At 42.3% G+C, this 16,423-nt stretch overlaps 1 protein-coding gene across 1 annotated transcript; it reads right to left on the bottom strand.

The window, feature by feature from the left end:
• Positions 1–2,500: 2,500 nt before the first annotated feature.
• On the bottom strand, positions 2,501–15,619 carry DDX18 (DEAD-box helicase 18). The gene is made up of 15 exons (XM_063428642.1): positions 15,487–15,619; positions 12,111–12,254; positions 10,834–11,001; positions 10,019–10,150; positions 8,838–8,973; positions 7,850–7,950; positions 7,480–7,679; positions 7,248–7,362; positions 5,887–6,026; positions 3,978–4,139; positions 3,694–3,846; positions 3,460–3,573; positions 3,294–3,350; positions 2,863–3,040; positions 2,501–2,733 (listed from the first exon to the last, which is right to left on the bottom strand). The coding sequence occupies exons 1-15, from the start codon at positions 15,617–15,619 to the stop codon at positions 2,585–2,587; spliced, it is 2,082 nt and encodes a 693-aa protein (XP_063284712.1). The 3' UTR covers positions 2,501–2,584.
• Positions 15,620–16,423: the final 804 nt, after the last annotated feature.

Below are 16,423 nucleotides of genomic sequence, written 5' to 3'. Positions count from 1 at the left end.
ACACTCACTTACCGGCCTTACCAATAGGCACTCAAGAGGTTAACTTCTGTCTTATATTTAGGCATTGCATTCACGTTTGCACAGCCTCTCTTTCATATAACCCACTCTCCAATCAGATCACACGCATGGTATATTTAAATCACTTCTTTTCCCGCCTTTCATTGTCTTGAAAAAAGTCCTACGAGGACTGAAACGTCGACTTATATGTCTTTGAAGTTTGGCACAATAAATTGTTTATATTTTTACGAAGACCTTTCGAGTGCACTCTTTCCATTTGTATATATATATATATATATATACACACACACACAAAATATAATTATATATTGTATATATATATTTGTAATTTAATTATACGTGTATTTTTATATTAATGTATATATATATATATATATATCTCAATACACTTAGTATGATTATATATATACACACACACACACACTTATTTTTTACACCAATTGATTTTTCTTAACTTTAATTCTGTTTTTCCACTTGCAGGGAGACTGCCTGTCAGCACAGACAGTCCCCCTGCAGGCAGATACACAGACACCTATTGCGGTCATGTGATCGAGCGATCAAGTGGCCGCAGGGAGACTGCCTGGGCATACAGGCAGTCCCCCTGGACCGGGAGGAGCGCTGATCGCCGCCGGGGGACCGCTGGCGATCAGGTAAGTACCCCCAGACCGTTATGACAGTTCAGGACCTTCATCGGTCCTCAAGGGAATGTTTCCAATGACGGTCCTGAACCGTCATCGGTCGTCAAGCGGTTAAATTGCGGTGTGTCAAAAGAAATCACCAATTTGTTTGTGTTTTTAATTTGGCATAGATTGGTGGTAAAATGGTTGCATGAAAAGAAACTATTAAGCATGGGTGTTTTTTTTGGCAGTTGTAGATGCGTAACAGATTTTGGGGGTCAAAGTTAGAAAAATGTGTTTTTTATTTATTATATTTTATTATTCTCTTATAATGAAAATAATGGTAACTTTAGAAAGACCATTTAATGGCGAGAAAAACGCTATATGTGTGGGTACAGTAAACTAGTAAGAGGAAAATTACAGCTAAACACAAACACTGCAGAAATGTAAAGAGCCCCGGTCCTTGACAGTAAAAAAATAAAAAAATGATCTGGTCACTAAGGGGTTAAAGGAAATGGAGTGGGGTGCCATCACAGTCTTTTAGGGGCCGTTTGCAGTCTCTCTTTGCATAAATTGTTATTGTACGTTCAGCACAGTGGAATTTGTTGGCGTCATGTAAAAAAACGGTAATAGCCGTTTCCCTCTATCAGCCATTGTTTCAAGTACGAGAGTGGCTAGTTTGAAATCTGCTCCACTTGCAAGTTAGTATTAGAAAATGCAGGGACAACCAACTGACCGACACTTACACAGCCTGCTGTATGCACATTCCTGGACTATGAAAGGGTCCCAACTCAAATGGAATTTGCAAAACCAACTGGCAATTCTTATGCAGGCAGCCTAGGTTGCTGACACTGACCCCCCGACAGAGAGCCAGCAACAGACTTTCTCCTCCGTGCTGGGAGCTCACTGGGCTGTGTGAGAGGAAAGGCACAACTGACAGGCAACGGCAAGCGGGTGGGGGGAAAATCCTGAAATGCTGGTAAGAATTGTAAATCCCTGTGCTTTTTCATCACCTGTTACACACACACACGTTGTCAGCGGCTGATCTGCGCATGGACAGGACTAACACAGAATATATGTTGGGGGGGGGGGGGGGGGGGGGGGGGGGGCGCAAGTTGAATAAGTGCTATTTAAAAAAATAAAATAAAAAAATTCCATCAGATAGCGGTTGGCAGTGGATAAATGTAGCGCAATTGCAATATACATATGTGTATGATGGTTTTCAATGGAAACACTGCACTTTCTTTGTGGAAACCTTCGGTGTTTAATTCTACATAGTGTCTATATTACAATATATTGCCAGCATATGTATGCCTTCAATAGTCATGGTGTGTCTTTTTTGTTATAATTTTTTTTTTTTTTTTGCTTGTTTAATCTGTCGTGTTTTAACATATATCTTTGTGTCTGGCTGTTTCAATGTGCTGGAGGATTGCCTTTGGGGTACCTCACATGCAATTGTTAAAACTTTTATACAATAAAAAAGAAAATAAAAAAAAAAAAAAGAAATAAAAAAAAAAAAGATTCATTATTTCTTTAGCTGGAACTTTGTAGCACATAAACAGGAGCAAGGATGATACTAGACCGAATACAGTTTAGATGAACGCTATACATTTATTGTATAAATGCGCATTTGAGTTTGAAGAACGTCTGTAAAGATCACTGTGCGGCTAACGAGAGAACGTTTAGAAAGAGCTAAACGGAATGTAAAATACACGAATTAGTCCAGAGAACCCATTTATGGGACCCAGTGAGAGACACAATAACATCCAACTTGATGCATTAATACCATCTGTGAAGAGAAACAGAAATTAAACCCTCAGTGACCCAGCCAGTGGCTGCCTGTACGCCCCGCCAGTCTTATTCCAGTATCTTACACCCAACACAAGCTCCTGGGATATCAAATAACCATAAGGCTTTTGGAGTCTTTGGCGAGATTTAAAACAGACACCTCAGCGAGTAAACTGGCGCCCCCCTCCTCGGCCACTCTTGTTAATATGTTTGAATATCTTGGTTTTGTACATGTTCTTGGGTTTCTGGTAACCAAATCCACCACCGCCTCCTCGCTTCTGCAACTTTTTTCCGCCGCTGCTGTTTACATCTGAAAGTCTGGTTAAAGAAAAGCTACAGGATCTGAGGCCCAGTTCTACCAGCAAAACCCAATTTACCTTCATTCTCTCCCACCCCCTCAGCACAATAACCCCCATCCACATAAGTTTAGAAAGGATACTCAGATCCACATAGGGAGGAACTTGAAAGCCGAAGGACAGGCTCACTTTTGGGAGATCCAGGGTGTTCACATCGAATATCTGCTTGTGTGAATGGGAGTCGTATGCGCGGATATACGCTTTGTAAGCTTCCTGGGCAGATTTGTGCAGATAATAGTTCTTTTCAATCAGCTTCTCCAGCTAAAAATAATAAAGAAGTAAAAATTGATACCCAATTCGAACAAGACACGGTCTGTTTATTCCCAGTAATAGATCACATATTGCCACTCACGTATCAGAGTCTGATGGCAAAGGATTTAGATTAAGGTAGTTTTAAACATGAAAAAGATTTATATTATATACAAAACACACGTATACTGCTATTAAAAGGCTTGGTTGCAGAAAACAAACAAAAAAAAAACCTGATAATAAAAACAGCCGACTGATTACATACCTGAGACTGGATATCAGAAATTTTACTCCACGAGAATTCAAATTCACTCAGTGGTACCTAAAATAAGACCAAAGCCAACAGTGAATATCTGCTTCTAACTAGAATACACCACAAGGACTTTGTCCGATACCTGCACATGTGACCTCCCAGTCACAGCATATTTTACCTTAGCTTGCTTCAGATAACGCAGGAAGCCCAGTTCCTCAGGCCTTAGGATCAGTAAAGCGTGACCTTTCCCATCGATACCGCGAGCTGTCCTGCCAACACGATGGATGTATTCCTGAAGGGAATAGGTGCATGTATGTTATACCCAGAATTGACTAGCACTGAGAATGACTGTACTAATGCTCCATCACGCAAAGCTCTAACACTACACAAGCTGCAACAGAAGTCAACCAACCTTGGGGTCATCAGGAGGGTCATACTGGACAATCCAGTCTACCTCGGGAATGTCCAGTCCCCTAGCTGCGACATCTGTACACAGCAGGATCCCAGAATCAGCATTGCAGAACTGGAAAAACGTGGTGGTCCGCTTTGTTTGTTTCTGCTTACCCTGTGGAGTGAAGACACAAGATGAACAGAGAAAGGTGACATGCGGACACAATGTTGAAGTTGTGTCTATATATCCTGCCACCAGCGCAACGAGAACACATTACGTCAAACCGTTTTCCACGGGATACTCACGTGTATTGCCATCACTGGTAAATCAATGTAATTGAGAAGTTCGTAGTGATATTTCACAGACATGCAGGAGGAGAAGAAAACCATCATCTTCTTTTTGCGATTCTTCTTCAGAAAAGTGAACAACAAGAGGAATCTCTTCTCAGACGGACATACCACATAGCCCTGAGAAATGACCCAGAGGACAATTAAGGCGTTTCATTTCACAGCTAGCACGAGGTCTGTCAATATCATTCTCACATTAGTATAAGGGAAAGAAATCCCTAAATCACTGGGAAGCAACCCGTAATACCAAGCTCAGTTGGGGCCATGCTGATAATGGAGAGGAGACTTTAAATAACCACTTCAGGCTCACAAACACTAGGGGTGCACTGTGTAAGTTAGGTTACAGTTTGGGAAACCACTTAAGTTTACTCTGAAATCTACTTTTCTTCATCCTGTAACTGGGCGTCTCCATCTTAGCTCCCTGTCAATCATTGTTATAAGCTCCGCCCTTTACACCCGGCAGTCAGCATAGAGAGAGCCGCCTCCATCTTAGCTCCCTGTCAGTCATTGTTATAAGCTCCGCCCTTTACACCTGGCAGTCAGTATAGAGAGAGCCGCCTCCATCTTAGCTCCCTGTCAATCATTGTTTTAAGCTCCGCCCTTTACACCTGGCAGTCAGTATAGAGAGAGAGCCACCTCTATCTTAGCTCCCTGTCAATCATTGTTACAAGCTCCGCCCATTACACCTGGCAGCCAGTATAGAGAGTCACCTCCATCTTAGCTCTCTGTCAATCGTTGTTATAAGCTCCGCCCTTTACATCTGGCAGTCAGTATAGAGAGCCACCTCCATCTTAGCTCCCTGTCAATCATTGTTATAAGCTCCGCCCTTTACTCCTGGCAGCCAGTATAGAGAGAGCCACCTCCATCTTAGCTCTCTGTCAATCATTGCTATAAGCTCTGCCCTTTACACCTGGCAGTCAGTATAGAGAGAGCCACCATCATCTTAGCTCCCTGTCAATCATTGTTATAAGCTCCGCCCATTACACCTGGCAGTCAGTATAGAGAGAGCCGCCTCCATGTCCAGTCCCCTAGCTGCGACATCTGTACACAGCAGGATCCCAGAATCAGCATTGCAGAACTGGAAAAACGTGGTGGTCCGCTTTGTTTGTTATATATAGAGAGAACATACAGAGAGCAGGAGAAATTAAAATATTTCTCCTCTTCAGTTGCATTTCGTATGTGCCCTGGCTGTGCCTAGGCTGATCTGGACTGCAATATCATTTGCTAAATCTTTAAAGGAGCACTTAACTCACCAGTTTAATGTAGTAGTTCTGGCCCCTGCAGGCCTTTTAATGTACACACTGCCTTTTCAGAGAATGTAAACACTGGCTGGTAACACCTCTAGGTGCAATCACTCAGACAGTAGAGGTGCTTCCTAGCGCAGTACTGCACAATGTGACGCCAGACATTCCCCATAGAGATGCACCGATTCAATGCATCTCTATGAGAAGATGCTGATTGCGTTTTGCCGCTCGTGCACAATAGTCTCCCAATGATCTCAAAAGCAAGGAGGCGAAAATCGGTGAGTTTTATGGCTTTTTAACTGTGGACAAGGGGGGCCAGTCACCTAAACTGCGCTCTCAAAACTACAGTGTCAGCAATACAGGTTTGTATGTGTTCCTTTAATATAAATTGAAAAGGAGACATTCATGAAAAAACATTAATACAAGCTGTAGGTGACGGTTCAAAAGGCTTATAACCCATCTAGATCTAAAAGGTAATAATTTGTCAATATTACAATATTTAAGATTCAGCACGGTCAATCAATTCCCATTTCCTATCCTCTGAAACCTGACTGCAAACAAACAGGGCAACCATTCAGATTGTGAGGAGTTGAATGACTAACAGGATAAATTGGGCCACATACCTGTTCCAATCCGTCAACCGTAGCTGTGTCTTTGTGGTCATCCACGCCAACATATAATGGCTCCTTTTTCAGGGAGACCCTAGCCAGATCCTCCACCTTGCGAGTCTGAGTGGCAGAAAACAGCATGGTCTGCCGGCGCTCTGGGAGACAAGGAATATGTGAATGTGATTAGATGCAGTGATCATGCTGGGCCCCCGCACAATTTAATCTCCAATATGGATTTTCCCCAAGAAACAAGAGAAAGATTTTGCTACCGATTTCTTATATTACAACTAATTAAAATAATTAGATCCTAAGAGATTACTTCTTGGGATCTATACAGCTGTGTAGACACTCCAGTGTCCAAAGTGCTTAACCCTAATAACAACAACACAGGAAAGATTCACCTAATCCACAATAAAGTGGACGAGGTAAAAACTAAAAAATGTAATAAGTATCCTTAGGTAAATGGGATCAGTCCACTCTGCACCAATATATCCCCAGTGCAAGTGAATTATACTAGCCGCGTACCTAGTATAGATAATGGATAACCATTGGATTATGCAGACAGGTGCTAATAATATCAATATACAAGCTTTATTAATTAGGCTTATTTGTAGCACTTTAGATAACCCTTTGTAGGTAAGTAGTGCATTGAAAAATAAACCAGTGTACCAAGGTAGACAAGGGGTTAAACCACAGTATTAGTGTTAAAAACAGGGATTAACTAGAGGTTAAACCATAGTTCTGTCTGTATAAAGCAGCCAGTTAATAGTACCTTCATTAGCCCTTGGTAGGTAAATAAACCAGTGTACCCAGGTAGACAAGGGGTTAAACCATGGTCAAAGTGTTAAGTAACAGATTGACTAACAGTTAGACCATAGTACCATCCAAGTGAAGCATGAATAAACAGATTGGATTATAACGTACAATAGTATATTCAGCTGTAACCTAAACTATCCAAAAGAAAAAAGTACAATGTACAGGAAAGTGATATAGGAAAGAGGTCGAGCATAAGACAGTAAAGCCTCTCTCCCTGTTAAACTGCCTGGATAGGTAGAGGAGTAAAATATCTATACACACACACACACACACACAAAAACTAGTGAGAGTGAGGCCTGTATATTAATATTATAAGCACCTGTCTGGATAATCCAATGGTTATAGTATATTTCACTTGCACTGGGGATATATGTGGTTTGTGGATATATTGGTGCAGAGTGGGCTGTGATCCCTTTTACCTAAGGATACTGATTACATTTTTCCAGGTTTTTACCTCGGCCACTTTGTGGATTAGGTGAATCTTTCCTGCGATAATTCAGCTTTATTACAGAGAGTCTAACACACATCACTGATTGTACATGGCAACGCCTGGCACCTACTTGGCAGCAGATTGATAATTTGTTTCATTTCCTGTTCAAATCCGACCTCGAGGATTCGATCAGCTTCGTCAATCACCAGACACTGCAAGTTCTTGTACATGAAGCCAGGTGTGTTCTGTTTAAAAAAAGAAGACCGAAGATCAATAAATATTGTCAGCACACGTCGGGAGAACGTACATCTTCTGCTGGAAATAAACCGACTTTTGAAGCTGCCCACTATTTCAAGACTTGCCTGCATATGATCAAGCAGACGCCCAGGTGTTGCCACCACAATGTTAACACCATTGGCGAGTTTCTGGGCCTCTGCAGAACGGTTACTGCCCCCCATGATCAACCCATAAGTATGAACATGATGAGCCATCAACTCCTTGAGAACGCCATAGGTCTGCATGGCCAACTCCCGCGTTGGTGACAGGATCAGAACGCCCGTACCTGGAGAAAGAAGGGAGTGTCGGATTAGAATGCCTCAGAGGGGAAAGGGGAATAAACCAGAAGGAGAAAGAAGGGAGGCAAGCAGAACATGCCTTCAATTTAGGCGTCAGAATTACTTATGGCTTTAGCTCATCAAGGGTTAAAAGTCAATTGAAGTGGTCAAAACTCACCATTTCGGGGCATAAATTTGAGTTTGTAGATCAGTTCTATAGCTGGGATGAGAAACGCCAGTGTTTTACCACTGCCAGTGCGGGCTGCAGCCAGGACGTCCCTAAAATAAAAACAACAATTCCTCTCAGTCATTTCCGTAATCAAAACCTAAACTAGACAGACATTCTGACACAATATAGCTACTAGACCAGTCCTATCACCACACTTCACAAGGCTCAAAGAGTACCAGCTCAGTAACATGTGTGGGCACCGCACAGCATTCTGGGACAGGGCCGGTTCAGCGGCCATGTGGGCACCGCACAGCATTCTGGGACAGGGCCGGTTCAGCGGCCATGTGGGCACCGCACAGCATTCTGGGACAGGGCCGGTTCAGCGGCCATGTGGGCACCGCACAGCATTCTGGGACAGGGCCGGTTCAGCGGCCATGTGGGCACCGCACAGCATTCTGGGACAGGGCCGGTTCAGCGGCCATGTGGGCACCGCACAGCATTCTGGGACAGGGCCGGTTCAGCGGCCATGTGGGCACCGCACAGCATTCTGGGACAGGGCCGGTTCAGCGGCCATGTGGGCACCGCACAGCATTCTGGGACAGGGCCGGTTCAGCGGCCATGTGGGCACCGCACAGCATTCTGGGACAGGGCCGGTTCAGCGGCCATGTGGGCACCGCACAGCATTCTGGGACAGGGCAGGTTCAGCGGCCATGTGGGCACCGCTCACCATTCTGGGACAGGGCTGGTTCAGCTGCCATGTGGGCACCGCACAGCATTCTGGGACAGGGCTGGTTCAGCGGCCATAAGGGCACCGAGACACAATTTACTTGTTTAACAAAAATACCCCACAATCGGAGTCCAGCGCATGCTTAGAATCTGACACAAAGAAAACTGAATGACAAACTCCATAAAACACTCTGCAGACACTGAAATCGATTTCTCTGCTGTATGAATTGAATATGAGCGCGAGTTTAATACGAAGATTCTGTCTCCTTACCTTCCTTCTAGCAGGGGCCTGATGGTTTTATGTTGAATTTCAGTCATATGGGTGAAGCCCATCTCAGAAATGGCTCGCAGCGTGTTCTCATTTACAGAATCTGCCAGAGAAGAGAACGTAGTGTCCTCAAAAGCACCTGGGAGCAGAAGAGGACAACATGTTAGAATAAGCACTCCCAGAATAGCACAGGTAAGATATTAGACCAAGTCCATCTGTGAAACCCCACCAAGGGTAGAAAAGAGCAAGGCAATTCCCAACTAGCTATACAGTCCATCCATTAGAAAGCTACACAACAGAAGATTTGGCATTGTGGGTGAACCCGGTACGGTATACGTGAATGTGTCCGGTTACAGCTATCGGTAAGCTACACGGTATATGTGAATGTGTCCGGCTACAGCCATCGGTGAGCTACACGGTATATGTGAATGTGTCCGGCTACAGCCCTCGGTAAGCTACACGGTATATGTGAATGTGTCCGGTTACAGCTATGGGTAAGTTATACGGTATATGTGAATGTGTCCGGCTACAGCCATCGGTAAGCTACACGGTATATGTGAATGTGTCCGGCTACAGCTATGGGTAAGTTATACGGTATATGTGAATGTGTCCGGCTACAGCCATCGGTAAGCTACACGGTATATGTGAATGTGTCCAGTGACAGCTATCGGTAATCTATACGGTATATGTGAGAGTGTCCAGTTACAGCTATCGGTAAGTTACACGGTATATGTGAATGTGTCCGGTTACAGCTATCGGTAAGCTATACGGTATATGTGAATGTGTCCGGTTACAGCTATCGGTAAGCTACACGGTATATGTGAATGTGTCCGGTTACAGCTATCGGTAAGCTACACGGTATATGTGAATGTGTCCGGTTACAGCTATCGGTAAGCTATACGGTATATGTGAATGTGTCCAGTTACAGCTATCGGTAAGCTATACGGTATATGTGAATGTGTCCGGCAACAGCCATCGGTAAGCTACACGGTATATGTGAATGTGTCCAGTTACAGCTATCGGTAAGCTATACGGTATACGTGAATGTGTCCGGTTACAGCTATCGGTAAGCTACACGGTATACGTGAATGTGTCCGGTTATAGCAATCGGTAAGATTTACGGTATCTGTGTTCCAGTATCTGTTAGTGAACCACTTATAGCCATATGATATAAAATAATGCACCTGTTAACCCCATCGGCAAACTGTGTGATTCCTCCTCTTCCTCAATCTCAGCATTAACGGCTGCTGAATTTTGCTCTTCAAATTCTCCATTTACCCCGTCCAGGATGTCCTCGGTTTTTACTTTCTTGGCATCTTGGAAAGAAAGAAAGTAATTAGCAAAACACAGCAATACCTTTATAGCCCAGTACACAGAGTCCTTGGACGTACACATTAAAACAACAGCCCAGTATGCAGAGTCTGCATTAAAGGACCACTATAGTGCCAAGAAAACATACTTGTTTTCCTGGCTCTATAGGGTCCCCCTCACGCTCTGGGCCCCCCTAAATCCGGGCTCTAGGGTGAGGAAGGGGTTAATCCCTTCCGTTTACCCCCCCGTCCGGGCTCCCTCTGCGCTGGGGACTCTCCTCCTCCTTTCCCCGTCATCGGCTGAATGCGCAACAAGAGCCGCGTGCGCAGTCAGTCCATAGGAAAGCATTCTCAATGTTTTCCTATGGACATTGGCGTCTTCTCACTGTGAAAATCACAGTGAGAAGCGTGAAAGCGCCTCTAGCAGCTGTCAATGAGACAGCCACTAGAGGCTGGATTAACCCATCTGTAAACATAGCAGTTTCTCTGAAACTGCTATGTTTACAGCAGGCAGGGTTAACCCTAGATGGACCAGGCACCCAGACTACTTCATTAAGCTGAAGTGGTCTGGGTGCCTATAGTGGTCCTTTAATATAACAGCCCAGTACACAAAAGTACTGAGCAATACCTCTTTAACCTCATACAGCCAGCCATCTACTCCGAATAGCTGTACAGCCCCAGTATCTCACCAGTCGCTCCCTTGTCACTAATTTTCCTTTTCTTTTTTTTCTTGAGTGCTGGTGACTTAGCCGAGACATCATTATCCTCCCCCGTCCTGGTGCAGACATTTTCCTTGATTTTCTCCTGCAAATCAGTCTCCTCACAGTGCTCTGTGACCTCCGCAAATTCAGCACATCCTGCTTTACACAGAAAGAAAAAAAAAGAATAGAAACCAATTTATAAATCAGAATGGGAAAAAATGCCTGTGCTTTAACCCAATATACATCAATACATAGACATCACTCATAACAGTCACCTGCTGCTATGTAACAGATGGCATAGTACCCCAAAGAGCCACAACATGCCCAGGATACACATGGCATTACACCTCTAGCTGATGATACTAAGATATGTAACAGGGTTGATGTTCCAGGAGGGATAAGCCAAATGGCAAATGATTTAGGTAAACTAGAAAAATGGTCAGAGTTGTGGCAACTGACATTTAATGTGGATAAGTTCATCTTGGACATAAAAACCCAAGGGAAGAGTACAGAATATTTGATGTAGTCCTAACCTCAACATCTGAGGAAAGGGATTTAGGGGTGATTATTTCTGATGACTTAAAGGTAGGCAGACAATGTAATTGAGCAGCAGGAAATGCTAGCAGAATGCTTGGTTGTATAGGGAGAGGTATTAGCAATAGAAAGAGGGAAGTGCTCATGCCATTGTACAGAACACTGGTGAGACCTCACTTGGAGTATTGTACGCAGTACTGGAGACCGTATCTTCAGAAGGATATTGATACCTTAGAGAGAGTTCAGAGAAGGGCTACTAAACTGGTTCATGGATTGCAGGATAAAACTTACCAGGAAAGGTTAAAGGATCTTAACATGTATAGCATGGAGGAAAGACGAGACAGGGGGGATATGATAGAAACATTTAAATACATAAAGGGAATCAACACAGTAAAGGAGGAGACTATATTTAAAAGAAGAAAAACTACCACAACAAGAGGACATAGTCTTAAATTAGAGGGGCAAAGGTTTAAAAATAATATCAGGAAGTATTACTTTACTGAGAGGGTAGTGGATGAATGGAATAGCCTTCCAGCTGAAGTGGTAGAGGTTAACACAGTAAAGGAGTTTAAGCATGCGTGGGATAGGCATAAGGCTATCCTAGCTATAAGATAAGGCCAGGGACTAATGAAAGTATTTAGAAAATTGGGCAGAATAGATGGGCCAAATGGTTCTTAACTGCCGTCACATTCTATGTTTCTAGCATCGGACAGACCGTCACTAAATCTCACCCGTCTCCTGCTTGGTCTCTGCACCTTTCCTTTTCTTCTTGAGCTTTGGAGACTTGGCAGGGATGGCAATGTCCACCTCAACTCTGGCCACGTTATTTTCATTTACAATCTCTTGCACCACAGAATCCGATGGCGGCAGATTTTCTAGAGATATAAAGAAACGTTTTACAGAACTAGCTCTCAAACAGAGTCTATAGGATTACAATAATGTTGCTGGACTATAGAATCCCTTTGGTCCATTTTCTTTGGTATTAAAATATTAACAAATTATCAATCACCCTGTTTTGTCAGAGATATTGTGTAGGAAGGAAATGTGTATAGTGTGTGATAAAATAATACAGGCATAATAGCAAAAATGCTACTTAGCTAATATGCCATCAGGTGCTAAAATGAAGAAACAAGAAGTTTTTCTCAAAGTACACGTCCGCTAAAAGAGCGAGACAGTGAGTCAATACATCTGTGTCAATAAAAGACAAGACAAGTATGTGTTAATTAAAAGTATGTGTTCAGCTAAACACACATATCGCTTTGAGGTATATAAATTAAGTTTAATTATTTAAAAAAAAAAAAATAGAAATATAGCCTAAGTTAGCAATCTATGGATACATAGAAACTATATACATATAAAAATGTAATTAGAATTGAGATAAATTAAGTTAGCTTAAATATCCTGAAATCGCTGTTACACTTAGGTGAGCAAGGAAACATTGGTTAATTGGTGTGAGACCAAAGTCCACATTGAGAGGAAAAGAAGAAATGCTGACCAAAGCATCTTGAAATTAAACATTCCTAAATTGTCCTGAACAAAGTTTAACCCTATATGATAATAGCTGGTAATATTCCTGACATAAGCCAACAGCTCCACCTGCTGTTTGACATATAGAAATATACATCAAAATGACGTCAACAGCCGTTAACATAATGACTTGCACCAAAATGTAATTGGACCAGGTCAGAAGGTTAATAGATAAGGAATGACATATAACCCCATGATATGCACACACACAGAAACACACACAAACACGGCGACACACAAGGGGAAAGGAGATAGGACACAAAACAAGAAGACATTTTGAAACAATCTTAAAAATAACATCCAGAAAATCTATCGGTAAATATAAGCCAATTATTCCAACTATAAAATTACATAACTAAAAGCAAATATTTTCTGGTTAAAAGCGGATATGAATTCCGGGAGATTGGGTTTCACGATAAAGATTGATATTTCAAACTGCAGTCTGGAATATTAATCAAAATCATGAAATAAAAAAATAGAATCTCAAGAGTTACCCAGGAATATTAATCCTATAACAATCTAGGGAATATTTAGCAGATAAGAACGGTTATAACTAAACCTGCCAGAATTTAGTTACTGGATCCATTAATCATAATTAATCTGAAACAGCACTGAGGTTAAAATTCTGTGGCTAGCAAACTTTGCACTTGAGTAAATAACGAACTCTGTCAAGTCTAATGAATGGTGCTTACAATAAGCAAACAATCCACGTGTTTGTAAACTGTACTAAGAAGCCAAAAGCTAATATTGTATTTTAAGATCATGAAAAATTCTGTCTTTAAATACCTTATATACTCGAGTATAAGTCGAGTTTTTCAGCACATTTCTTGTGCTGAAAAACCCCAACTCGACTTATACTCGAGTCAATGTCTGTATTATGGCAAATTACATTGCCATAATACAGACAACGGGCTGTGTAGGAGGGGGGCTGGCAGGAAGCTATTACTTACCTCTCCTGCAGCTCCTGTTAGCTCCCTTCTCCTCTGCGCTGGTCCGGTCAGCTCCCCTGTCAGCTCACAGTGTAAGTCTCGCGAGAGCCGCGGGGTCATAGTGAGGCTCTCGCGAGACTTACACTGGGACTTGCAGAGGGAGCTGACCAGACCGGCGCGGAGGAGGAGGGAGCTGACAGGAGCTGCAGGAGAGGTAAGCGCTCTCTGCCAGCCCCCCTCCACTGAACTGCCAATGCCACTGGACCACCAGGGAGTGAGAGCCCCCCTCCCTGCCATGTATCAAGCAGGGAGGGGGGAAGAAAATAAATAAATATATAAATAATAATAAAATATTAATAATAATAAAATAAATTAAAAAAATTACTAACAAAAAAAAATAATAATATTAAAATAATAATTTAAAAAATAATAATAAAAATGCCCACCCCCACCAAGGCTCTGCATCACACACACACACTGCACTCATACACACACACTGCATTCATACACACACACTGCACTCATAGACATACACACTGCATTCATACACACACACACACTGCATTCATTATATACACACACTGTAAATAAATATTCAATTAATATAATTTTTTTAGGATCTAATTTTATTTAGAGATTTACCAGTAGCTGCTGCATTTCCCACCCTAGTCTTATACTCGAGTCAATAAGTTTTCCCAGTTTTTTTGGGTAAAATTAGGGGCCTCGGCTTATATTCGGGTCGGCTTATACTCGAGTATATACGGTAATAATAATCCATATATGGTTCCTTATATTTTAACAAATAGTAACATTCTATTTGCCAATTGTGTTAATCAACCGTGTACTAAGAAAATATTCCATATACTAACACGGTTGATTGAAGTTGTCACGAACTAACAATCCTATCACTGGGATTGTGACACGGTACTATGCCATACCTTGTTCAATATTATTGAAAACTATTCACTAATTACAATGTATATTTACACTTATTGACAAAAATAAATATCATTTTTATAAAAAGTTGGGTTATTAATGTATGAAATATTAAATTCAAACAATGTGCTCTAGATCTAAGAGTTAAATAGTGGGAACGCTTTGCTTTTAAATTAATAGTTGGGAATTCGTGCCAATAAAATATCAATTTTAATAAAGATTACTACAATTAATTTATAAAAATATTTTTAATTCATTTTTGAAAATGAATAATGAATCCCTATAAATATCCACACAGTTTCCAGGACTGCACTGCCTGCTGACAGATGCCCGATTTTCCCCCATTCCATCTCAGATAATGGAAGGAGTCAAGCAAGGCCGAACGCCACACTCCTCCAAACACACTCCTCCATGGTGCGATCAGACTTCACTCCGTTCAGGAGGATGAGCCATTACAGCTGGATGTAATATTATATATATAGATCAGGGCTTGACAAATTTGCTTTGAATATAGAAGCCAGTTTTTTTCACTACAAAAATAAAATTTTCAAGGGAACACTATAGTCAATAGAACCACTAAAGCTTAAAGGAACACAAACATATATTCCTGACCCTATAGTGTTAAAACCACCATTTAGGTGGCTTGCCCTCCCCAACCCCCATAAAAGGTAATAAAACGTATTTTATTTCCAGCACCGCAAGGGTCTGCCCTCACCCTTGTTCCGCATCCTTGTTGACATCATCAGAACTTTTGATAGGGAAAGTATTCGATTGCCTGAAATCGTCAAGGAGACAGGATGGGGCAAAATGCTGGCTTGGTCATCTAGCACCTCCTCATAATGATACATTGTATCAATGCATCTCTATAAGGGAAGTTCAGTGTCTACATGCAGAGGGTGGGACACTGAATGTCAGTCACACTGTGCAGCACTGCCCCAGGAAGCACCTCTAGCAGTTATCTGAGGAATGGCCAGTGGAGGCATCACTAGGCTGTAACGTAAATACTGCCCCTTTTCTTTGAAAATGCCTGCAAAGACTGATTATACTCACCAAAAAAAAAACACCTACAATGAACTGTAGTTTTTATGGTGAGTATAATGTCCCTTTAATGTATAGTATACAGCTTAAAGGGACACCATGGTGCCAGAAATAAAAAAAGCTGTATTCCTGGATCTCTCTCCCCCAGTCTCTCTCTCTCTCTCACAGTCTCTCTCTCTCTCTCTCACAGTCTCTCTCTCTCTCTCTCTCTCTCACAGTCTCTCTCTCACAGTCTCACAGTCTCTCTCTCACAGTCTCTCTCTCTCTCTCTCACAGTCTCTCTCTCACAGTCTCTCTCTCACAGTCTCTCTCTCACAGTCTCTCTCTCACAGTCTCTCTCTCTCTCACAGTCTCTCTCTCTCTCACAGTCTCTCTCTCTCTCACAGTCTCTCTCTCTCTCACAGTCTCTCTCACAGTCTCTCACAGTCTCTCTCACAGTCTCTCTCACAGTCTCTCACAGTCTCTCACAGTCTCTCACAGTCTCTCTCTCTCTCTCACAGTCTCTCTCTCTCTCTCACAGTCTCTCTCTCTCTCTCACAGTCTCTCTCTCTCTCACAGTCTCTCTCTCTCTCACAGTCTCTCTCTCTCTCACAGTCTCTCTCTCTCTCTCACAG

This window comes from Pelobates fuscus, chromosome 8 (genome assembly GCF_036172605.1).
Source record: "Pelobates fuscus isolate aPelFus1 chromosome 8, aPelFus1.pri, whole genome shotgun sequence".
Taxonomy (NCBI): Eukaryota; Metazoa; Chordata; class Amphibia; order Anura; family Pelobatidae; genus Pelobates; species Pelobates fuscus.
Note: the sequence above shows the minus strand (reverse complement) of the source record. Positions and strands in the feature narration are given on the sequence as shown.

Coding starts and splice junctions, on each gene's coding strand:
- DDX18 (XM_063428642.1), bottom strand. CDS start 15,619: ATGTATCATTATGAGGAGGTGCTAGATGACCAAGCCAGCATTTTGCCC. Junction 8,974..10,018: donor TTTGCCGATGGGGTTAACAG/GTGCATTATTTT, acceptor TTCTGCTCCCAG/GTGCTTTTGAGGACACTACG. Junction 2,734..2,862: donor TCCTCCCTATGTGGATCTGA/GTATCCTTTCTA, acceptor CCAGACTTTCAG/ATGTAAACAGCAGCGGCGGA.